Below are 23,942 nucleotides of genomic sequence, written 5' to 3'. Positions count from 1 at the left end.
GCATCTCCTGCTTTGGCAGAGGATTCTTTACCACTGAGCCACTTGTTGCTGCTGCTGCTAAGTCACTTCAGTCATGCCTGACTCTGCGTGACCCCATAGGCAGCAGCCCACCAGGCTCCGCCATCCCTGGGATTCTCCAGCAAGAACACTGGAGTGGTTGCCATTTCCTTCTCCAATACATGAAAGTGAAGTTGCTCAGTTGTGTCCGACTCTTCGTGACCCCATGGACTGCAGCCTACCAGGCTCCTCTGTCCATGGGATTTTCCAGGCAAGAGTACTGGAGTGGGGTGCCATTGCCTTCTCCAACTGAGCCACCCAGGAAGCCCTTAAATTGGCACAATTTAATAAAACAAAAAGATAAAGTGAACACTGTCAGTGTATCTTCAGCCCTTGCCTTGACAGGCTAATGAGCAGAACTTGAAATCAGGTGAAGCTTACTCTGTTCTATGAGACAGTGAAGGGATCTTCTCAATATTTATATTAATATAGCCAATTATAGAAATCTGAATATAAAGTCAAAGTCAGTCTCCCATAGGGTTTGAGATAACATTCACCATTTCCCTGAAAAGCTTAGCATTCTTCAATCAAGTTCAATCATCTCTTTAGAAGGGGGAAAGAGTGATAATACTTGCTAAACCAGAATTACTATCAAAATTTGAAAATCTGATCATATTCATTCAGCCACAAGCCTGTCTGATTTACTCATTAGTATCTTTTTTCAGATGAGCTATCCTGTTTTCCCTCTCTCCCTTCGTAATGCCAGCAGAGATCATTTTTGTTCCAGGGATGTATTTCTTGGAATTCACCAAGTACTCCATCAGCATCTCTCCCCAGGTGATGCCTTTGTTCTTGTTGGCATCTGTGTAAGAAAACGCAACAGGCTGAATTGTCTTTCACCCAAGCAGATCATGGAGATTTGGCCTAGTCTTATGTTTGCCTCCCTTCTCAGTATGGCACTGGGCACACTTCTGAAGAAAAATCTTGTTCTTCTCAACATCACCCATATTTAAGTTGTTCTGTCTCCTCATGTGACCAAGAGGTTTCTGCTCACAAGCAGAACATCCTTCTAAGTCTCTCTATTGTCACCCTATCATAGATAGGAGTGTTTGTTTTGAGCAAACCTATAACTATTATCAGGCTTCCCAGGTGGCTCAGTGGTAAAGAATCTGCCTGCCAATGCAAGAGACGTGGGTTCAATCCCTGGGTCAGGAAGATTCCTTGGAGGAGGAAATGGCACCCTACTCCAGCATTCTTGTCTGGAAAATTCCATGGACAGAGGGACCTGGTGGGCCATAGTCCATATAATCAGAAAGAGTTGGACACAACTGAACACTCGAATGGACCATAGCTATTATCTGAGCTTTGCTTTTGGCTCAGTGGTAAAGAATCCACCTGCCAGTGCAAGAGATATGAGTTTGATACCTGAGTCAGTAAGATCTCCTGGAGAAGGAAATAGTAACCCATTCCAGTATTCTTGCCTGGAAAATCCCATGGACAGAGGAGCCTGGCAGGTTACATTCTATGGGGTCCCAAAAAAGTTGTACATGACTTAGCAACTAAACAACAATAGCTATTATCTATGAAGGATGGTAAAGTTTTCAAGTTAGAGAACGATAAGGTCTGAGCCCCACTTCTTTAATAATGTTAAAAATCTAGAGAAGATCATAATTATTTTAGATCTTCCAGAAATCTTTTCTTTTCTTTTTTTTTTAACTACTGGATCTGGAATGAAACATTTGTCCATACCCAGAGTTGATTTGTTAAAGGGATTTTGAAAAGATACTCTTCTTGTCTATATACTTCTGTTATGAAGGAGGTAAGAGCTAATTCTTTCAAACAAAGGATAGGTCAACTGAGAGTAAATAGTGTGAGTGTGGTGGGTAAGAACCAGCTGAGTTTTTGTGTCACTTACTCTGAGTTAGGTAGTGTTCACATGTGGGATGAAACAGTAAGATTACCCCCATATAATGCTAGCAAATATTAGTAGAGAATGATGTTCACAAAGTCCTCCCCTGGCCAGCAGAGCAACCACAGTATGAGAAATGGACATAACTGTCTTATGCTCATGGTGTTCAAGAGGGGTGTTCTATCAGGACATTTTAAGAAATGGTTGATTGGTTAATGACTCCATTGCTACTGAATAATGACCTTTATTTGTTAGTTTCTTCAGTTGGCATTGATTAAAGTCCTTTTCATCACAAAGCACAGGTTCTAGGAATAGAGCACGACTCAGGGATGACTTCATGAAATTTAACACTTAGGACAGGAATTGGAAAACTACAGCCTGCACCAGCTCCACTTTGCATCATGGTTTTGTGCATAAACTTTTGTTGGAGCACAGCCACACTCACAGGTTATATATCAACTATGACTGCTTTCATGCTACTCAGCTAAGCTGATTAGTTGTAACAGAGATTTTATGGCCCACAAAGCCTACAATATTGATGATTTGACCTTTTACAGAAAAAGTTTGATGATACTACAACTAGGAAGAGCCATACACTAAATTCCTTACACAAACCGTACACAATTGTTCAATCAGATACCTTTGAGTCAAATCCTCATAGTAATTGTTTTAGAGTCAAAACTAACTCAGTGTCACTAAATAAACTGCTTAGGGGCTTTAAGCCAAAGAGTTTTCCAAACTGACTTCCTACCCTGAAAAGTGGCCCAAGTGTTGTATTGTTGCTGTTCTTTGAATTCTGACGTAGGAGGCTACAGCATGGAGCCTGTTTTTGTTTGTTTGTTTGTTTGTTTTTATACAATTCTGCCTGTCTCATCTGGATGTCTGCCTGTGTGTATATCTGAATATTTCTGCAGAAGAAGAAAAGGAGATTCTCATGTAAAATATAAATTCATTGAGTCTGAATACCCACAACACTGGTCAGTCCAAGTGTGTATGAAGTCCAGAGAAAGACAGGGCACAGGGGGTCGAGACCTGACTCAACCTCTAACCAGCCTGGTGCGCTTGGCTAGTGTGCTCGTTGTATCTCTCAGAGACCAGCCCTGTCCTGGGAGAGGTCAGAGGGAAAGTACAGGCCAACCTCCCTTCTGGGGCCTAAGGAGATGCTGGGGTCCTTAGCTTTGGGAGTCTAAAACCTAACAGCAGGGAGATGGTGGGGTCCTCCGCATAGTTGTCGCCTGCATACCTGTCCCCCTTGAAGAAGCAGGAGCCCTTTTCCAGTGGGAAGGGCAAGGGCAGATCACTGCTCCCCACATCCAGAGCCTGGGTCCCTAGGAATGGGTTCATTGGTGTAGTGTAGTGAATCAACTGCTTCCCTGAGGCAGGGCTTCCCAAGTGTGATGGAGGGATCTATGAGAAAGGTTAAGTGAATTGGTTGTTGGTTATAAATCGAACAGAGGGAAAGAATTACTATGACATTATTTTCCAAGATAGTTTACCTTCAGCAGATTCTACTTTCAAAATTTATAAAATATTGTACTTGGAACAAGCATGTTCTGACCCTATTTTCAAGGACATAAATATGAAATAAAATGAAAGTTAGCAATGTATTATATTGCAAAATTATATTTATTAAAATAGTTGAATTCATTGTAGCTTACCATTAAGCCCAGTTCTTCCATCCAAAGGATTATAAATAATAATAATAATTTACTTTAATGCTATCACCTGCAGAGACTAGATCACCTTTCCAATGGAGAAGCATTAACCATCCTATGATGTTGACTTCACGGAATAGCTCTTCTCATCCTGTGTCCTTCATCCTGCTTGGGATCCCAGGATTGGAGAATTCCCAGTTTGGGGTTGCCTTTCCATTCTGTGCCATGTATGTTGTGGCTCTAGTCAGCAATATCACTCTCCTTCATGTAATCCGAACCGATCCCACCTTGCATGAGCCCATGTACCTCTTTCTGGCCATGCTGGCTACCACTGACCTGGTCCTCTCCACTTCCACACAACCTAAAATGCTGGCCATATTCTGGTTTCATGATCATGAGATTGAATACCATGCCTGCCTCATCCAGTTGTTCTTCATCCATGCCTTTTCTTCGGTGGAGTCCGGATTGCTCGTGGCTATGGCCGTGGACCGTTATGTGGCTATCTGCTCCCCACTGCATCACTCTAGTATCCTGACCCCATCTGTTGTGGGTAAACTGGGGGGAGGTGTGATGATGAGAGGGCTGCTGTGGGTGAGTCCTTTCTGCTTCTTGGTGTCCAGGATGCCCTTCTGCCCCAATCAGATCATCCCCCAGTTATACTGTGAGCACATGGCTGTGCTGAAGTTGGTGTGTTCTGACACTAGAGTAAATCGTGCATATGGACTTTTTGTGGCCTTCTCTGTAGTTGGCTTTGACATTATCGTCATCAGTGTATCCTATGTAATGATTTTGAGAACTGTTCTGGGGTTACCTTCAGGTGAAGCCTGGCTCAAGGCTTTTGGCACATGTGCTTCCCATATCTGTGTCATCTTGGCTCTTTATATCCCAGCCCTCTTTACTTTTCTCACCCATCGCTTTGGACATCATGTGCCCCGAGTAGTACATGTCATGTTTGCTATTCTCTATCTCCTGGTACCTCCCATGTTCAACCCCATCATCTGTGGAGTTAGAACCAAACAGATCAGGGACAGGGTTATTCAAGGATGTTGTAGAAAAGACTCCCAACTCAAAGCATAGGGTTTTAACCACCCCAAGGTCCCCACTGTTAAGGCATTGATGATATAAATGCATAACGTTTGCCAGGATGTCACAATTTTTTTTTTCAAATTTACTGAGTTATAGTGAAGTTAAACTCATTCAGTCATGTCCACATCTTTGCAACTCCATGGGCTGTAGCCTGCCAGGCTCCTCTGTCCATGGAATTCTCCAGTCAAGAATACTAGAGTGGGTTGCCATTTCCTTTTCCAGGGGATCTTCCTGATCCAGAGATTGAACCCAGGTCTCCTGTACTGTAAGCAGACTCTTTACCATCTGAGCCACCAGGGACGTCTGTATTGAAGTATATGTAACATAAAAATAGTTGTACATATTTAAGTTCAGTTCAGTTGCTCAGTGTCCAACTCTTTTTGACCCCACGGACTGCAGCACACCAGGCTTTCCTGTCCATCACCAATGCCCGGAGATTACTCAAACTCATGTCCATCTAGTCAGTAATGTCATCCAACCATCTCATCCTCTGTCTCCCCTTCTCCTCCTGCCTTCAATCTTTCCTAGCATCAGGGTCTTTTCCAATGAGTCAGTTTTTCACATCAGGTGGCCAAAGAATTGGAGCTTCAGCCTCAACATCAGTCCTTTTAATGAAGATTCAGGACTGATTTCCTTTAAGATGGACTGGTTGGATCTCCTTGCTGTCCAAGGGACTCTCCAGAGTCTTCTCCAACACCACAGTTCAAAAGCATCAATTATTCAGCACTCAGCTTTCTTTATAGTCCAACTCTCACATCCATACCTGCCTACTGGAAAAACCATAACTTTGACTAAATGGACGTTTGTTGGTAAAGTAATGTCTCTGCTTTTTAATATGCTGTCTAGGTTGGTCATAGCTTTTCTTCCAAGGAGTAGGAATCTTTTAATCTCATGGCTGCAGTCAACATCTGCAGTGATTTTGGAGCCCCTCCAAAATAAAGTCTCTCACTTTTCCATTGTTTCCCCATCTATTTCCCATGAAGTGATGGGACTGGGTGTTATGATCTTAGTTTTCTGAATGTTGAGTTTTAAGCCAACTTTTTCACTCTCCTCTTTCACTTTCATCAAGAGGCTCTTTAGATCTTCTTTGCTTTCTGCCATAAGGGTGGTGGCATCTGCATATCTGAAGTTATTGATAGTTCTCCCAGCAATCTTGATTCCAGCTTGTGCTTCATCTAGCCTAGCATTCTGCTTGATGTACTCTGCATATAGGCTCAGAGGTTAAAGTGTCTGCCTGGAATTCAGGAGACCTGGGTTCGATCCCTGGGTTGAGAAGATCCCCTGTAGAAGGAAATGGCAACCCACTCCAGTACTGTTGCCTGGAGAATCCCATGGAGGGAGGAGCCTGGTAGGCTACAGTCCATGGGGTCGCAAAGAGTCGGACACGACAAGCGACTTCACTTTCACTTTCTTTCACTCTGCATATAAGTTAAATAAGCAGGGTGACAGTATACAGCCTTGATGTACTCCTTACCCAATTTGGAACCAGTCTGTTGTTCCATGTCCAGTTCTAATTGTTGCTTCTTGACCTGCATACAGATTTCTTAGAAGGCAGGTCAGGTGGTCTGATATTCCCATCTCTCTAAGAATTTTCCACAGTTTGTTGTGATCCACACAGTCACAGTCAAATAAATGTTTTGGTGTAGTTGATGAAGCAGAAGTAGATGTTTTTCTGGAACTCTCTTGCTTTTTCAATGATCCAACAGATGTTGGCAATTTGATCTCTGATTCCTCTGCCTTTTCTAAATCCAGCTTGAACATCTGGAAGTTCACAATTCACATACTGTTGAAGCCTGGCTTGGAGAATTTTGAGCATTACTTTGCTAGCATGTAAGATGAGTGCCGGAGAAGGCAATGGCACCCCACTCCAGTACTCTTGCCTGGAAAATCCCATGGATGGAGGAGCCTGGTAGGCTGCAGTCCATGGGGTCGCTAAGAGTTGGACACGACTGAGCGACTTCACTTTCACTTTTCACTTTCATGCATTGGAGAAGGAAATGGCAACCCACTCCAGTGTTCTTACCTGGAGAATCCCAGGGATGGGGGAACCTGGTGGGCTGCCATCTATGGGGTCGCACAGATTTGGACACGACTGAAGCGACTTAGCAGCAGCAGCAGCAGCAGCAGTAAGATGAGTGCAATTGTGAGGTAGTTTGAAAATTCTTTGGCATTGCCTTTCTTAGGGATTGGAATGAACACTTACATTTTCCAATTTTCATTTTAATAAAATTTAATTTTATTTGATTAATTTCATTTATTTAATCACATATTTAATGCTTACATTTTGATGAATTTGGGCATATGCATACATGCATGATACCATCACCACAGTCAAGGTAATATAAGCATGTATCACATTTATATTTGTATTCTTACTCACCTCTTTCTTGTCACAGTCAGTGGTGAAGAAGATTCGAAAATTCAGGCGCTCATGTTTCTAAAGCCAATGTTAAAAAAAAAAAAAAATCAACATCAGATGAAGGTGTTTAAAGAGAAATCAGGAGTATGTTTGCTTTTCCGAAAAGAAAACAGCTATTGGAGCCTAAAAGTGCCTCCAGAAATAAATAGGTGTTCTGAAAGTAAAAGTGAAGTTGCTCAGTCGGGTCCGACTCTTTGCGACCCCATGGACTGTAGCCTATCAGGCTCCTTCATCCATGGGATTTTCCAGGCAAGAGTGCTGGAGTGGATTGCCATTTCTTTCTCCAGGGGATTTTCCCAACCCAGGAATCGAACCGAGGTCGCCCGCATTGCAGGCAGACGCTTTACCGTCTGAGCCACCAGGGTAGCCTGGGTGTTCTGAAGGACCATTGTAAAAATTCCCAAATTTTAGAGTTGCCTAGAATTTTGATCCCTCTATCAGGAAATCAGTTAATAGTTGTGAGTCTCTTCCTTTTTCTTTTAAAAATCATTTTATGGCTATATAACTTGAGACAGTAAAATGGGAATATCTTAATACATAGTTTAATGAGTTCTGACACATGTAAAAGTCTGTGTGGTGACCTGCCCAATTAGGATATAGAAAATCCCCATCACTTCATAAAGATTTTTGCTGTGTCTTTTAGTTAAACACTCCCCTCTTCCCAAGCAGGTAAATTCTGATCTGAGTTCTTTCTCTCATTAAAACTTGAGTTTAGTTATTTTTTTCCTCTCACTAAAACTTTAGTTTGGTGTCCCACTCAGTATAAAGCTTTTCAGATTCATTCATACTGTTGCATTAATGAATGATTCATTTCCTATTCTTGCTCAGGAGTATAAATTTTTTTCTACATCTTTCTCTCTTGCTTCACCTTCTACCATTCTAGTCTTTTACTTCCACACATATCCACTTCTTACTGCTCTTAAGGCTTTGCTTTTAATCATACTAGTTCTCCACATGGTTTGCTTCTAGAACTTTCTACTTCTCATCACTCTGTAGTTCAACTAATACCACCTGATCAGTGAGTTATTTTTTAACCTGTGTATCTTAACTAGATTCTTCCCCTTATTATTTTCTTTCAACACATTTTATTTTCTATGTATCTTAGCCCAAAGTGTAATTATTTAAAATACTTACTTGTTATTTATTCCTCTGACTTGAATATAAATTCATGAAAGCATAAAATAATTGCTGACTATTCTACCCAAAACTAGCTCACACACACACACACAAAACCTCACTGAGTGAATGAATGAATTTTTGCCTGTGTGATACCTTTGTCCTAACAATTTCACTATGAACCACAAGATGGCATTTCCATGTATGTTATCCCCTCTTCCTTCCAAAACTGGATCTCAGTCCTAAAGGCCCCTTTCATTTATCCCCATGGAATTTTTAAAGATTTCTGTTGGTCAAATGAGATAAGTTCATTATATAAATAACAATTTCCCTCATTCTCTTCTTTTTAATTAACAAATGTAAAATATTTGAAACATTTTAAAATTTCTGTTCAAGAAATGATTTATTGAACAATTGTCTGCACCAAACATTCTGTAAGAGGATGGGAATAGAGTGGGGAACAAGAGAAACTGTCCATCAGAGCATTTAAATAGTAGGAGAGACTCAAAATAAACATCCTGAATACCTACAATTCCAGCTCCAGTATAAAAACTTAGTACTTGAGCTATGCAGCTCTCTCCTGCACTCAGTTGTGTCTGACTCTTTGTGACCCCGTGGACTGTAGTCTGCCAGGCTTCTCTGTCCATGGGATTCTCCAGGCAATAATACTGGAGTAAACTGCCATTTCATCCTCCAGGGGATGTTTCCAATCCAGGAATTGAACCCACAACTCCTGTGTCTCCTGCATTGGCTGGCAAATTCTCTAACACTGCATGATCTCCTAAGTCCACCCTGATTAGAAGTATCCTTAGCTGTTCTGAATTGATGAAAATAGATGATTGCTTTCATCATACAAGAGCCAATGGGTTCAAATTTGTAACTAAATTCAAGCTTTCTGTAGCCAATTTGTAAAAAGTATCAAATGAGTACTGTGATTGAGGAATTCAATTTCCCCTTTGTAAGATAGGCAGAGTCATCACTGCCCCTCTCTTCTCTCAAGTAACACACATCTCTAACATGACACAAGTGACCGAGAGAGACCAGACAGACCTTAACAAACGCAGCCCCAGAAAGTCAGCTTCTCCAGGTTTTTAAACATTGCTAAGAGCCAAACCAAGCTCTCAGAATTCCATTCTAGAGTAATTTCGAAAGCTGAATCTTCATCAGTATTGTCTACTCTGTGTGGAGCCAGACACAGGGTTATTGGTATGATGGCATTTCATATTCAACAAGCATTTCTTTATCACTTATATGTCAGTGCTGCACTTGGTGCTGCGGTTATAGAGATCAGTAGTTCATAGCTCATCCTAAAAACTACTCCTCTGTGTTCTCACAGGCTTCCCTGGTGGCTCAGATGGTAAAGAATCTGCCTGCAATGCAGGAGACCTGGGCTCAATCCCTGGGTCAAGAAGATCCCCTGGGCAAGAGAATGGCAACCCACTCCAGTATTCTTGCCTGGAGAATCCCCATAAACAGAGGAGTGACTAACAGTTACTGTGGTCTCACAGCTTCCCAGGTGGCACTGGTGGTCAAGAATCTGCCTGCCAAAGCAGGAGACTTAAGAGATGTGGGTTCAATCCCTGGGTAGGGAAGGCCTACTGGAGGAGGGCACATGGACAGAGGATCCTGGTGGGCTACAGTCCATAGGGTCACAAAGAGTCGAACACAACTGAAGTGACTTAGCATGCATGTGTGTATTCTAACAGCAACTGGTAAAACTGCTGTCATCACACTTACTTACTCCTAAACACCTTAGTGATCTGATTGTGCATTTTAATGTTGACTCTCAGTCAGCTAACCCTGAAGTCACTGACTAATCCTAGTCTGTCTTCTGAGCCTTGGACTCCCAGGGCCAGAGAAGGAGGGAGAGAAAGGCCCAAGGAGGTTTGACGCCTGACTTCACAGACCACAGCCTCCACCCCAACCTCATCCAAGATCAACATAGAGTCTCAGTCTCTGGGTTTCAATTCTCCATGGGTCTATCTTAGGTGTGGCTCCTCAGGGAAAAGATTTAGGATCTCTCATTTCTGGAAGCCCTCCAGATGCCACCTCCAGTATTGATTACAGACATTTGCATCACTGCACGTGTGTATCTACAAGTGTCTATCCAGTTACATTTTGTAGATGAGAAAACAGAAACCGAACAATCTAAGATCCTTGGGTATATTTCTGAGTCAGAATGTACAGCAGAGGCAGAAAGGGAGTGGGTGAAAATAAACAAAAGGCAGATCTACTAGGTAGGAATTGATCCTTTCTAAGAAATCCACTACATGTTTACAACTCTGAGGAGACATTCACATGATAATTTGTATTAATGATGCCCCTGGAGTCATGCAACATGGCTCCCTTGGAAGAGTTTTGAAAAGGAACGTGTGCCAATTTCTGTTTTGTAAACTTCATATTTTAAAAGATGTTCAAGGCCAATGGGGTGTTGGAGAAGACTCCTGAGAGTTCCTTGGACTGCAAGGAGATCAAACCAGACAATCCTAAAAGAAATCAACCCTGAGTATTCATTGGAAGGACTGATGCTGAAACTGAAGCTCCAATACTTTGGCCACCTGATGCAAAGAACTCACTCATTAGAAAAGACCCTGATGCTGGGAAAGATTGAAGGCAAGAGGAGAAGCAGACAACAGAGGATGAGATGGTTTGATGGCATCACTGTTTCAATGGACATGAGTTTGAGTAAGCTCCAGGAGATGGTGAAGGACAGGGAAGCCTGCTGTGTTGCAGTCCACGGGGTCACAGAGTCAGACACAACTCAGTGACTGAACAATAAAACAGGGGCAGGATACTTCCCCAGCAGGTCTCATGTTTTAATTGTCTCCTGGAATGGAATAGAAAGCTCTCAGTGAACGCTGTTTTCCAGATCTTCAGCATCTTCAGGATGCTGTTTCTCTTATTTCTGGAAACAGAGCGGTGATACCTGTCAGATCCATTATAGCAGGAAGGTGTGGGCAAGGAGCCAGGAAGAGGAGATGAATTGAGAGAAGAGTAAATGTTGCTCTGGAAAAGGAATGGTGAAGTCTACAGTGTAGTGATATTGTCTCTGGGCCAATGGGAGTGATGATTTGAATTATCAACAAAATGATTCAATTATTTTTGAAGCTGGTATTCTTTAATCCACATAGGAGAGGGAGTCATTTATACACTCATTCATTCAGTGATTTTTCAATAATTACTCTTCCATGTGTCTTCTGTCTTACTAATAATCCTCAACAGCCATGCTTTTTGTGGTCTTTTGACTGAGAATTTTTGAGGGCAGCCATCAGACCATTCTCATTGGTGCATGCCCAACACTTAGCAGCCTGGAATAGAGTAAGTGCTTAAAGAAACAGATAAGTGAATGATGAATAGTATATCCTAGAAAGATCTCATTTGGAATTAAAAGAAAACAAGCAGTCCATTGTATGGGCTTTCTGTGATCTCTCACTTTCATAAAGCACATAAGCATATGAATCTGAACTGAATTATTGGTTTACTGATTCACTGTTAATAATGATAATTCAAGCAGAAATTATGGGAGATACTAGCCCAGAGGCTTCATCCCTTTCCCCCAGGTTCCCAGAAATTAGGCCTAAGATTTCCCTAAAAGTAGCAAAAGAATGGGAGAACCACTACACAGAGTCAGGAGACCCAAAAACCAGTTCAGCTCAGATCTGGTCCTAGGGTATGATTGGGTACATCTCTAGTATTTCAGGGACCAGCTCTTCAATGACCTTCTCAGCTCTCCGAATAAAACAACAATCACTAATTTGTTGTTGCTTAGTCACTTAGTCATGTCCAACTGTTTGTGACTCCATGGACTGTAGCCCGACAGGCTCCCCGTCCATGGAATTCTCCAGGCAAGAATACCGGAGTGGGTTGCCATTAGACCTGCCTACTTCCAAAGAAACAAGTTTGTATTTACGGAAACATAAATACACAAGGGAGTTTGTGTATTTATGAATTCTCCCATTGGTAGGGAGACCTGAGAGCAAGAAAAGCATCAGAAGAGATATCACCAAGGAAGTGATGATTAATCTGTGGCTTTAATTGGATAGTTTTAATACATCAAAGGGCTACAAATGGGAAGGAAAGTCAAAGTCGAGGAATCAGCATTTTTAAAGGTGATAAACCTTTGAAATGAAAGATATAGGAGCAGCAGCAAACAAGGCTGAAACAAGGCTGCAGAGTCAAATACAGGCTCCATCTTACCTAGGTCTTCAGGGTTTTAGCTTGCAGGACAGAGATCCTCCAAGAGATCTCTGTGTTTAACCAAAGAGCCTAAGCAAATTCAGGGTGGGAATTTGGGGCTCCTAGAGAAACTGGGATCTGAGGGGAAAAAGGAAGCCCTAACAGGTAACGCTGGCCCCAGATGAAGGCAAAAGCATGAAAACGTCCTCAGCAGGCTACAAAGAATTACACAGAGCACAGGATAGATGGCAAGATGATGGTTGAGTTAGGCATTTCTCTTTCTCTCTCTTTCCCATTTTCATGATTTTTCTAATTTATTTTAATCTAATGTATATAAAAGAGTGGTTAGATACACCCATGTGAAGAGCTGACTCATTGAAAAAGACCCTGATGCTGGGAAAGATTGAGAGCGGGAGGAGACAGGGATGACAGAGGATCAGATGGTTGGATGGCATCATCGATTCAATGGACATGAGTTTGAGCAAACTCGGGAAGACAGTGAAGGACAAGGGAAGTCTGGCATGCTTCAATCCATGGGGTTGCAAAGAGTTGAACATGACATAGTGACAGAACAACAAAATTACACCCACAGGCATAATGAAAAAGTAATTTGTTTCTTTAGACAAATTTGACTTTTATGTGGAAAAAAAGGACAGAGGTTGATGTAACGTTTACTGTGACTCATTTCCATTTGGAGACAAAGTTTAAAGTGTTTATTCTTCATTCCATAAATTTGGGCTTGTGATTTATAAACATACCATCAGGAGAAAATATAGCTCATTTTAAGGTTTAATTTAGGAAAATATGTGTATTTATTAACATATGATAAGCGATTTCCAGTTCAGACCATTTTCTAATTACTCAGCTCTCATAATTCCCAGACTTCTCGAAAATAATGTGCTTGTGACTCAATTAGTCTCTTTGTTTTTTTTGAGGAATTAGTGTTTTTATTTTTTATTTTTATTTTTTTTTAATTTTATTTTATTTTTAAACTTTACAATATTGTATTAATTTTGCCAAATAAAAGGTAGGCTCCTAATCCAACAGTAGTCATCCTCTGATGCCATCATTGTCGACCAGCTCTCCACCAACTCCTTGTGTCTTTTCAAGGTGGGAGGCTCCCCAATCTGGATCTGTTTCCTGTCCTGTATATGCTACACAATGGCTGTTGTGAGAATCAGCCCCCTCTGTGATGTGTCCTGCACTTACTACTTCTATGAAACATGTATTTCTTTCTGACCCTGCTAGCTTTCATGGTGGGGAGACCCTCTTACTCTCACCTGATCTGAGATGCTGTCCATTTTATTGGTTCTAAACACATAAAATCAACTACTGTAACTGCTTCTGCTCCAACAGGTCTGCTTTATCCATACTCTGTCAGTCAGGGTTGGCCATGTGCCATCTGGTACTGGATGTCTCCATATGCTTCCTACTCCACCATTTCATCATATTCCAGTAATTGGCAGTCAAGCTGGGAACAGCTGTAATAACAAAAGCATTGTAGGAGTGAACCCCCTTTGCTCCATGTTCTCCTGATTGATATTTTACCTCAACCAAATCATCCCTTAGACCTACTGTAAGCATGTGGCTATGCTGAAACTGATGTATGTTGATGCCAGACCATATGTATGATCTTCTCTGTGATTGAATTTGGTGTATATGTCATTACAACACCATAAGCTATGATATTCCAGGCTATTCTCTAGCTACCCATTGGAGAAGCCCTGCCCAAGGCATGTGGCCTGTGCCCCTAATACTCATGTCATCCTGTTGCTGTAGGTCTCAGGGACTCTACTTCTTCCTTTGCTTTAGCTACCATAATTACTCTAATGCAGTTACTATTATACATATAATTACTATAATACGATTGATTCCTTCTTAAAAGGGAGATACACTTTAATTTTAATACTTGTGTACCCATCTATTTAAATACCCAGTTAGATTCTTTAAACATTTAAATATGATAAGTTGATTGTTATGCTATACATATAACCTTCTCAAATGTTTCTCTACACTGAGTGTAGCTACAAACCTGTCTGGTCCACAGTAGACACTTAATAAATATTATTTATATTGGTCAATATGAATATATCCAGTGTGAATATATTTTATCAATATAAAATCTATGATAAAATCTATGATAATCTAGCATGTGTAACTCAATTCTGGATCCAAGCATTTAAAAAATAGTTAAAATTTGACATTAGCATTTTTTCAGAGATACTTACTTTAAGAATATACTAGCAGAAAAAAAAAGAATATACTAGCAGACACCCAGAAACACTTTATTTCCCAGGTAGGAAAATTAGAGAATTAGTCTTTTTTGAAAATTCATTCTAATGAAATATAAAGCAAGAGAGAAGGCTTCAGAAATGTACCTGCATCCATGAATCTAAATTCCTGATCAGAAATTTTTCAGAAAGGCCCACAGATGCATAATATTTCTTCTCCGTTATATACATTCAACATCACATTTCCCTCATTCACACTAGCAGGCATTGTTCTTTATCAGACTTCTGACGCAATAGCTGTTTCACGGGAATTCAGAAAAGCCCTTTACTTTCACAGATGCACTAATAGAAAAGTATTTTTAAATCACAACAAGAAATATCTCTGCCTTGCAGCTTGATGGCCAACTTATGCATTAGGTAAGACCAGAGCAAATACAGAGACACAGTTAAAAGCACATAGCTGTGGTCTGGTCTCCTGTCTGTATTCAATCACCCACTCAGTCAACAATTGCTCACAGTATTGAATCCTTGCGCTTCCCAGATGGCACAGTGGTAAATAATCCATCCGCCTGCCAAGCGGGAGACATGGATTCGATCTTTAGGTCGGGAAGATCCCCTAGAGAAGGAATGACCCCCAACTCCAGTATTCTTGCCTGGGAAATCCATGGACAGAGGAGCGTAGCAGTCCATGGGGTTGCAAAGAGACTTAGCAACACGCACACATTGAATTCCTTGCTTACTTAATGGGGGGGGGGGGGGGGGGAGGGGGGTGGGGCTGCTGCTGCTGCTGCTAAGTGGCTTCAGTCATGCCCAACTCTGTGCGACCCCAGAGACAGCAGCCCACCAGGCTCTTCTGTCCCTGGGATTCTCCAGGCAAGAACACTGGAGTGGGTTGCCATTTCCTTCTCCAATCATGGAGGTGAAAAGTGAAAGTGAAGTCGCTCAGTTGTGTCCGACCCTTCAAGACCCCATGGACTGTAGCCTACCAGGCTTCTCCCTCCATGGGATTTTCCAGGCAAGAGTACTGGAGTGTGTTGCAATTAATGGGGGCAGGGGTCAACAAAATAATCACTTTATTGAATTAAATCACATTGAACTTATGGAGAAAGTATTTACTATTATCCTGATATTAAGCACGACTCATCTTTTTTTTTTTTTTTTTTTTTTAAACTTTACAATATTGTATTGGTTCTGCCATATATCGAAATGAATCCACCACAGGCATACATGTGTTCCCCATCCTGAACCCTCCCCCCTCCTCCCTCCTCCCTCCCCATACCATCCCTCTGGGTTGTCCCAGTGCACCAGCCCCAAGCATCCAGTATCGTGCATCGAATCTGAACTGGCGACTAGTTTCATATATGATATTATACATATTTCAGTGCTACTCATCTTCTTAACCCTTCAAAATTCTTAAGCCCAGACTGGCCCCTTATCCAAAGGGCATGATAAATTTACGCTGCTATTCTCTTTGGCGTTCCAACTGTGCTGTGAATGCTGGTTCTGTAGTTGACTCTGCCAAGTGTTGAAAGCAGTACTAACGAGGGGAATGAGGTGACTGATGCCACTTTGGACATATATACACATATCTTTTCCTCTACACCCGTTATCCATCAAGTCACACATAGAAAGAGAAGCAGATGAATTGGGAAGACAATGCCACTACTGATGAATTCTGTGTGGCTGAGCCTCAGCCTCCTAGAAGCCTCTCTCCCCACTTAAATAGTGCACATAATTGCATCTCAAAACTCTAGTCACTAAAACCCTGGATTCCTTTCAAAAATCAATGAAAGATTACCCCACAGAGGGAGCACATCAAGGTCTTGTAACCTTTCTTGTTATAGCCTGTTCCACTAAAAAAGTAAGCATTGTTAGCACACCTGTTTGGAGAAAGCAGAGGGAATAAAGAAGATTGAGAAAGGATAGGATCACAGTGTCTTTTCTTCAGGAATTGTCTGCAGTGTGCCTGTGAAGTATTCTAGGGGAAGAACTTTATGTCCAGCCCTACTTGGACTGTGACATGAATTGTGTCTTCTTCATTTACTTGCAACATGATATCCAGGAAGAGCACCAACCCAAGTCCTCAATTTTATTCTACCTGGCTCAATAATTAGAATGAGTAGATTCTTAAAATGAATAAGTCCCTTGTAATAGTGAACTTGGGCAAGTAGATATAGGATGAACAAACACTTTCTTACTCATTCTGACAATTCCTCATGGCATAAGTGTGTGCATATTGCATTTTTTAAAAGTTCCTTTCTACCATGAGAGGGAGATAAAAGAATTGGGTGAAGAAACCAAACAAATCAGCTGTTGTCATTTTCAAACTAGCGATAAGAACAATTAACATTTTCCATAGTTTTATTCTGTATCAGATCAGATAAGATCAGATCAGTCGCTCAGTCGTATCCGGCTCTTTGCGACCCCATGAATTGCAGCACACCAGGCCTCCCTGTCCATCACCAACTCCCAGAGTTCACTGAGACTCATGTCCATCGAGTCAGTGATACCATCCAACCATCTCATCCTCTGTCGTCCCCTTTTCCTCTTGCCCCCAATCCCTCCCAGCATCAGAGTCTTTTGCAATGAGTCAACTCTTCCCATGAGGTGGCCAAAGTACTGGAGTTTCAGCTTTAGCATCATTCCTTCCAAAGAAATCCCAGGGCTGATCTCCTTCAGAATGGAATGGTTGGATCTCCTTGCAGTCCAAGGGGCTCTCAACAGTCTTCTCCAACACTACAGTTCAAAAGCATCAATTCTTTGGCACTCAGCTTTCTTCACAGTCCAACTCTCACATCCATACATGACCACAGGAAAAACCATAGCCTTGACTAGACGAATCTTTGTTGGCAACGTAATGTCTCTGCTTTTGAATATGCTATCTAGATTGGTCATAAATTTCCTTCCAAGGAGTAAGCGTCTTTTAATTTCATGGCTGCAGTCACCACCTGTAGTGATTTTGGAGCCCAGAAAAATAAAGTCTGCCACTGTTTCCACTGTTTCCCCATCTATTTCCCATGAAGTGGTGGGACCGGATGCCATGATCTTCGTTTTCTGAATGTTGAGCTTTAAGCCAACTTTTTCACTCTCCACTTTCACTTTCGTCAAGAGGCTTTTGAGTTCCTCTTCACTTTCTGCCATAAGGGTGGTGTCATCTATATACTATATATAATATACATAGAGTATACAGAAACTTTTATTTAATTCACAACTAGAATATTGTAAATACTCCAAATGTAATTTCAAAAATATCAGTTTTTGCCAAGTTCTATCCAAATGAGTCTCCCATTCATTGAGCAGCATCCATGTGACAAACACTATGTTGTGTTGTACAGACTTTGTCTCAAGTCATTTTCACAATATTATTATATTATTATCCACATTTTATCAATGAGACAAGCACATACCCAATGTCACAACCTAGTGATGACAGAGTTAAGATTTAAACACCAATCAGTCAGATTCCAAAATGGTTATACTTTCAGTATGAACTCATGTAGAAAGTGATAGCAAAAAGGAAAGTTGTATTATTTATATTTGTTGTTATACCTCTGAAGTATGCACTCCTTCAAACATGATGAGGAGCAGTAATTGAGCGGAAACATATTTAATGTTAGGGTTACATGCCACAATTTACCAGCTGTACAAATTTGAATAAATTGCTTTAACACACTGGGACTTCAGTTTCCTTTTCTGTTAAATTAGAATGATAATTATAAATAAATTATATAGTGTTATTTTGTGGATTAAATTATATAATTAAACATGAAATAGCCTTTCTAAACTATGTATTTATTAGCAAGTATTAAATTTTAAATAATTCATATAATTGATTTTGGGGGCATTTTTAGCCTCATCTCCAAATAGAATCCTCCAAGTGGAATGAATAAGAAAGCTGTGGTACATATACACAATGGTTTACTCAGTCATTAAAAATAATACATTTGAATCAATTCTAATGAGGTGGATGTAACTGGAGCCTATTATACAGAGTGCAGTAAGCCAGAAAGAAAAGCACCAATACAGTATACTAATGCATATATATGGAATTTAGAAAGATGATAACAATAACCCTGTATGAGGGACAACAAAAGAGACACAGATGTATAGAACAGTCTTTTGGACTCTGTGGGAGAGGGCTAGGGTGGGATGATATAGGAGAATGGCATTGAAACGTGTAAATTATCACATGTGAAGTGAATCGCCAGTCCAGGTTGGATGCATGATACTGGGTGCTCGGGGCTGGTGCACTGGAATGACCCAGAGGGATGGGATGGGGAGGAGGAAGGAGGGGGGTTCACGATGGGGAACACATGTACACCCATGGTGGACTCATGTCAGTGTATGGCAAAACCAATACAATATTGTAAAGCAAAATAAATAAATAAATAAAACAGATTTTAAAAAAGGAGATGATTAAAAAGGAGAGATCTTAGCTTTAGGTGCCAAAAGCAGTGTAGCTATTTGCCAACAGCAGAAAAGGCATTTGGACACCAGTGGAGTAACCTTTGCTCACACTGCCTTGTGGGTGAGTTCTGAATTAGCATTTTTGCACTGCTTAACAAATTACCATAAATTAGTATAAATTCAGTGGCTTAAAATACCACAAATGTATTATCTTACAGTTTGGAGGTCAAGGTCTAAAATAAAAGTTGTGGGGCTAAAAAGCAAGGTATCAGCAGAGTTGTATTCTTTCTGGAGGCTCTAGCGGAAAATCTGTTTCCTTGCCTTTTCCAGTTTCTAGAGCTTGTCTGCATTCCTTAGCTTATGTCCCTTTCCTTACAGATCTCCAATCTCTCCTTCCATAGTTCTGTGTCCTACTCCACCTCTGAGCTTTGTGCCTCCTTCTTATAAAAACCTTTGTTATTACATCAAGTCCACCTGGATAATCCAGGCTAGTCTCCTCAGCTCAACATATTTAATCCAAAATAGTTTAAGTAGGGACTTCCCTGGTGGCTCAGACAGCAAAGAATCCCCATGCAATGCAGGAGACCTGGGTTTGATCCTGGGTCAGGAAGATCCCCTGGAGGAGGGCATGGCAACCCACTCCAGTATCCTTGCTTGGAGAATTCCATGGACAGAAGAGTCTGCTGGGCTACAGTCCATGGGGTTGCAAAGAATTGGACATGACTGATTGACTACCACTTTTCACTCTCCCTGGTGGTCCAGTGGCTAAGACTCTACATTCCCAGTGTAGAGGCCCCAGGTTCAATCCCTGGTCAGGGAACTAGATCCCACCTGCTTCAACTAAAGATCCCACACAGGCAATGAGAAGATCCTGTGTGACACAAGGCAGATCGAAGATCCTGCATGCCACAACTAAGACCTAGCACAGCCAAATAAAACTGAGAAATTGGTTTAAGTAAATGTAATGTATCTGCTTCCCCCATTATTAGATGTCACTGTCAGAACAGGTCAGAACATAGTACATACTCACCATAATTATTTAAATGAATTTATCAGTGAAAACAGCCACAAATGTGTGAATTAATTAAGCCATAAAATACAGCACATAGGAGCTGCTCAAAAATGATAGTTATCATTATTTCTGAACATGCCAAAAAATTCTATTTATTGAAGACTTGTTTTTGCAGTTTGTTTTGATCTTTTTTGTTCCTTTTAATCCCTCCTGACGTCTTTGAAATAATACTTACTAGTGCTTCTTTCTGTCAATGATTTTTTTTATATTTCTTTTTTTATATTTTATTTTATTTTTTAACTTTACAATGTTGTATTGGCTCCGCAACACATCAACATGAATCCGCCACAGACACACACGTGCCCCGCATCCTGAACCCCCCCTCCCCCTTCCCTGCACCATCCCTCAGGTTCAATGCAGGATACTGGATGCTTGGGGATTTTTTTTCCTTTAAATGCATAATGTAAGTAATGAGATGCTAAAGTAAGAATATCAGATGATATATGTAGTGAGACCTGCCTGTGCAGTCCTGTGTTGATACTCAGTTACGTCAGTTCCATCTCTTCCCCCTTCCAAGGGTGTAATTCACAGCAAGAAAGCTGTGCTTAATGTCTTTGCAAAAATATTACACTCAAGAGGTTTTCCTCAAGTGTATCAATTGCCTGAAAAAATTCATACATTTTCTCTGGGGTGGGTTAGGAGGCCCCTCTGGAGCTAGGGATTCTGCTCTTGGCAGGGTTGTCATGCGGGAAAAGCTATATAAATGGCTATTTGCTCCTGCTTGAAAAGGCTGAAATTGTAGATTTTCCCCAGCCAAGTGCCCCAGAAAGCAGTTCCATCAGTCAGGAGTTTTCACTTATCTCTTTGATGGGGTCTTGTAAAGGCAGGGAACTTTTTCCTCCAGTGAATAGCAGGTATGGAGATGACAAAAAGAGAAGATGTGGGGGAGAAGCACCAAGGTCACAGAGAGGTGGGGAAAGCTGGAGTAGAAATATGAAAGAGAAAGAAATATTTCTTTCCTTTCTCTTTCTAGGATTGGGGAAATAGTGGGGAAGGAGCTGGAAATGGGAGGGGAAAAAGAAACCCTCCAGCAGTGCTCTAAAATTTTAAAATACAAGTTAAGTATTGAAACTTTTCCTGAAACTCAGAATCATTAAAATTCTTTTTAGCATCATTTAAGAGTCAGACACGACTGAGCGACTTCACTTTCTCTTTTCACTTTCATGCATTGGAGAAGGAATGGCAACCCACTCCATTGTTCTTGCCTGGAGAATCTGGGGTCACACAGAGTCGGACACAACTGAAGCAGCAGCAGCAGCAGCAGAGAAAGTTGGAATGAGAGGTCATCCAAGGATAGCAACTGCTAAAGGTCAGTACTACAGGGAGGGGAGTGAAAAACTTAAGGGGACACCAAAAAATTTAGCAATTATGATAAATAATGTTTTAATGCAGTATTTTAATCTAATCTAATCTAATTTTTTAGTCCATGATCAATAAAACGTCAAAGTTTTAAATAAAATTCTGTACCATGCCAAGTCATATTACAGTTTAGTGCAAAAGAAAAAAATGTGAACCCTTAGTTTTAATGAAAGCGAACTTATCAACAATATATTTTTAAACCTACTTTTTTGCTTACCTTATTTTCTTTCTTTTCTTTTTGGCCATACTGTGTGGCCTATGGGATCTTAGTTCCCCAGCCAGGGATTTAAGGATCAAACCCCAATCCCCCTGCATTGGAAACATGAAATCTTAACCATTGGACCAGCAGGGAAGTCCCATTTATCTCATTTTCAGTTGAGAAAATTGCCATATTGGAGATTCGTGAGAATTATAAATAATTTATAATTAGCTGAAGTAAAATTATAATTCTATTATTATATAAATAAAATATTTAAATATAAAATAATAATGTGAGATTTAATACAATTACTTTTCATTTGTCAACATTTTCAAGTTATGTTAATGTTCTGCAAAACGTTAAGTATCAAAAAATGCATAAAAACATGTACATAGTGATGTACATTTTTCATTTTGCTTTGGACTCCAGTGTGGTTTGACACAGCTCTGGTTCAGAATTTTGATGTTCTGTTTGTCATGGATATTTTTGCATTGATTTTGACTTTTTTAAATATTGCATAAAAATGGTATCTATCCAATTGCTGTGAGTTGTTTTTTTTAGCACCATCCTTATATTCCATTCCCAAGGCAAATGTCTTACTTGCCTCACCCTAGCTTCAGTCCTGCTGTTCATAGCATATGCTAAGTATGACAGTTAGGAAAAATGACAAGTTTGAGTCACACTGTCTTTTACTTGTTTAATGGGTTAATTTAATCTAGCTAAAATTTATCTGTAAAATAAAGATAATAGATAAAAGCTACTTCTAACTCTGTAGGGACTACATGAGGTATAATAATTAGAACAATTATCAGAATATCTGACAGACAGTAGTTTCGACTCAATGAAATGTATCATTGCAGGAACTAAGTGAAGAATACCATTTCACTTAGGCCACCATGCTGTCGATTGGTAATGCCACTTCCCCAACTTTCTTCTTGACTGGAGTTCCAGGGCTAGAAGATTTTCACATCTGGTTTTCTATCCCCTTTTGCTGCCTTTGTGTGATTGCCCTTTTGGGGAATACCACCGTCCTATATGTAGTGATCACAAACTCCAGCCTCCATGAGCCCATGTACTACTTCCTCTCCATGCTCTCCACCACCGACATTGGCATCACTATTTCCTCTCTTCCCACAACACTTGGTGTCCTCTGGTTCAATGCCAGGGTCATCAGCCTGGATGCTTGCATTCTGCAGATGTTCTTTCTGCATGGATTCACCCTCATGGAATCTTCTGTGCTTTTGGCCATGGCTTTTGACCGCTTTGTTGCCATCCGCAACCCCCTAAGATATGCTATGATTCTAACCAACTCTAGAATCATCAAAGCTGGTGTGGTAATTTTTGTACGAATGCTGGTCAACCTGATGCCCTTGCTCCTGCTCCTTAAGAGGTTATCCTTCTGCGGTCCTAATGTGCTTTCTCACTCCTATTGCTACCACCCTGATGTGATTAAGTGTTCTTGCTCAAGTATCAAGGTCAACAGTATCTGTGGTTTGGTTGCTCTCATCCTGACCTCAGGTATAGATATTCCCTGCATTTTCCTCTCCTACATGCTGATCATCAAGTCCATCCTTAGCATCACTTCCCCAGAGGAAAGGCAAAAGGCTTTTGGCACTTGCATCTCTCACATTGGGGCTGTTGCCATCTTCTACATCCCCTGGGTCATCTTGGCTTTGGTACATCGGTTTGGGCATAGTGCTCCTCCATATGTCCATACACTGATGTCAAATCTCCATTTTCTATTTCCCCCAGTGCTGAACCCTATTATATATAGTGTGAAGACCAAACAAATCCGTAAAGCTTTCTACCAACTATTTCCAAACACAAAGTAGCAAGTCTGATCATGCAATGTCCTAGATAGAAATAACCTTACTTTCTTCCTCCCTTCCTTCAACATTTTATTGTGAGTAACATTACACTTTTCCTTAGTGGTGGTAATACAAGTTTATATAAGAAACATCCTTGTCCTCTATAGTCTAGTTTATATAGTCTAGTGTCAGGGACATAAAGTTAAATATATATAATAATGGCAGTGAATAGGAGTGTTACCAAAGAATTATATCCAGAAGGCTATATGACACTGAAGAAAATATCTAGATCAAATTGCAGACTCAAAGAATTGTTTGAAGAGCTAACTACTTGAACTAAGAATAATATGTAACATGTGAAAACGTAAGGATCTTCCAGGTCCAGGGCACAGGTCTCTGAAGTCAATGAAATGTGACATAGCCTGATACACCAAGGATTGTACATGGTTACTATAGCTGGAGTAAGGGATGCGTGAGATGGTGAAAGGAGTAAGAGAGGTTATATGTG

At 40.7% G+C, this 23,942-nt stretch overlaps 2 protein-coding genes, 1 non-coding gene and 1 pseudogene across 3 annotated transcripts; 3 read left to right on the top strand and 1 right to left on the bottom strand.

The window, feature by feature from the left end:
- Nucleotides 1-698: 698 nt before the first annotated feature.
- LOC147358032 (cytochrome c pseudogene) lies at nt 699-1,004 on the bottom strand (annotated as a pseudogene).
- A 2,617-nt stretch (nt 1,005-3,621) lies between these two features.
- Nucleotides 3,622-4,638, top strand: LOC147358031 (olfactory receptor 52R1-like). The gene has a single exon (XM_086342028.1). The coding sequence runs from the start codon at nt 3,622-3,624 to the stop codon at nt 4,636-4,638; it is 1,017 nt and encodes a 338-aa protein (XP_086198154.1).
- A 15,105-nt stretch (nt 4,639-19,743) lies between these two features.
- Nucleotides 19,744-19,816, top strand: TRNAG-CCC (transfer RNA glycine (anticodon CCC)). The gene has a single exon. It is a non-coding gene; the product is annotated as a tRNA-Gly (tRNA).
- A 2,706-nt stretch (nt 19,817-22,522) lies between these two features.
- LOC147358029 (olfactory receptor 51F1-like) lies at nt 22,523-23,458 on the top strand. Its single transcript, XM_086342027.1, has one exon. The coding sequence runs from the start codon at nt 22,523-22,525 to the stop codon at nt 23,456-23,458; it is 936 nt and encodes a 311-aa protein (XP_086198153.1).
- The last annotated feature ends 484 nt before the right edge of the window (nt 23,459-23,942 follow it).

This window comes from Bos grunniens, chromosome 15 (genome assembly GCF_055505025.1).
Source record: "Bos grunniens cultivar Pamir isolate PY7600 chromosome 15, Bosgru_T2T1.0, whole genome shotgun sequence".
Classification (NCBI taxonomy): Eukaryota; Metazoa; Chordata; class Mammalia; order Artiodactyla; family Bovidae; genus Bos; species Bos grunniens.
This window is presented reverse-complemented; position numbering and strand designations above follow the sequence as displayed.

Excerpts from the sequence above, each read along its gene's own strand:
- LOC147358029 (XM_086342027.1), top strand. The coding sequence starts at position 22,523 with ATGCTGTCGATTGGTAATGCCACTTCCCCAACTTTCTTCTTGACTGGA.
- LOC147358031 (XM_086342028.1), top strand. The coding sequence starts at position 3,622 with ATGCTATCACCTGCAGAGACTAGATCACCTTTCCAATGGAGAAGCATT.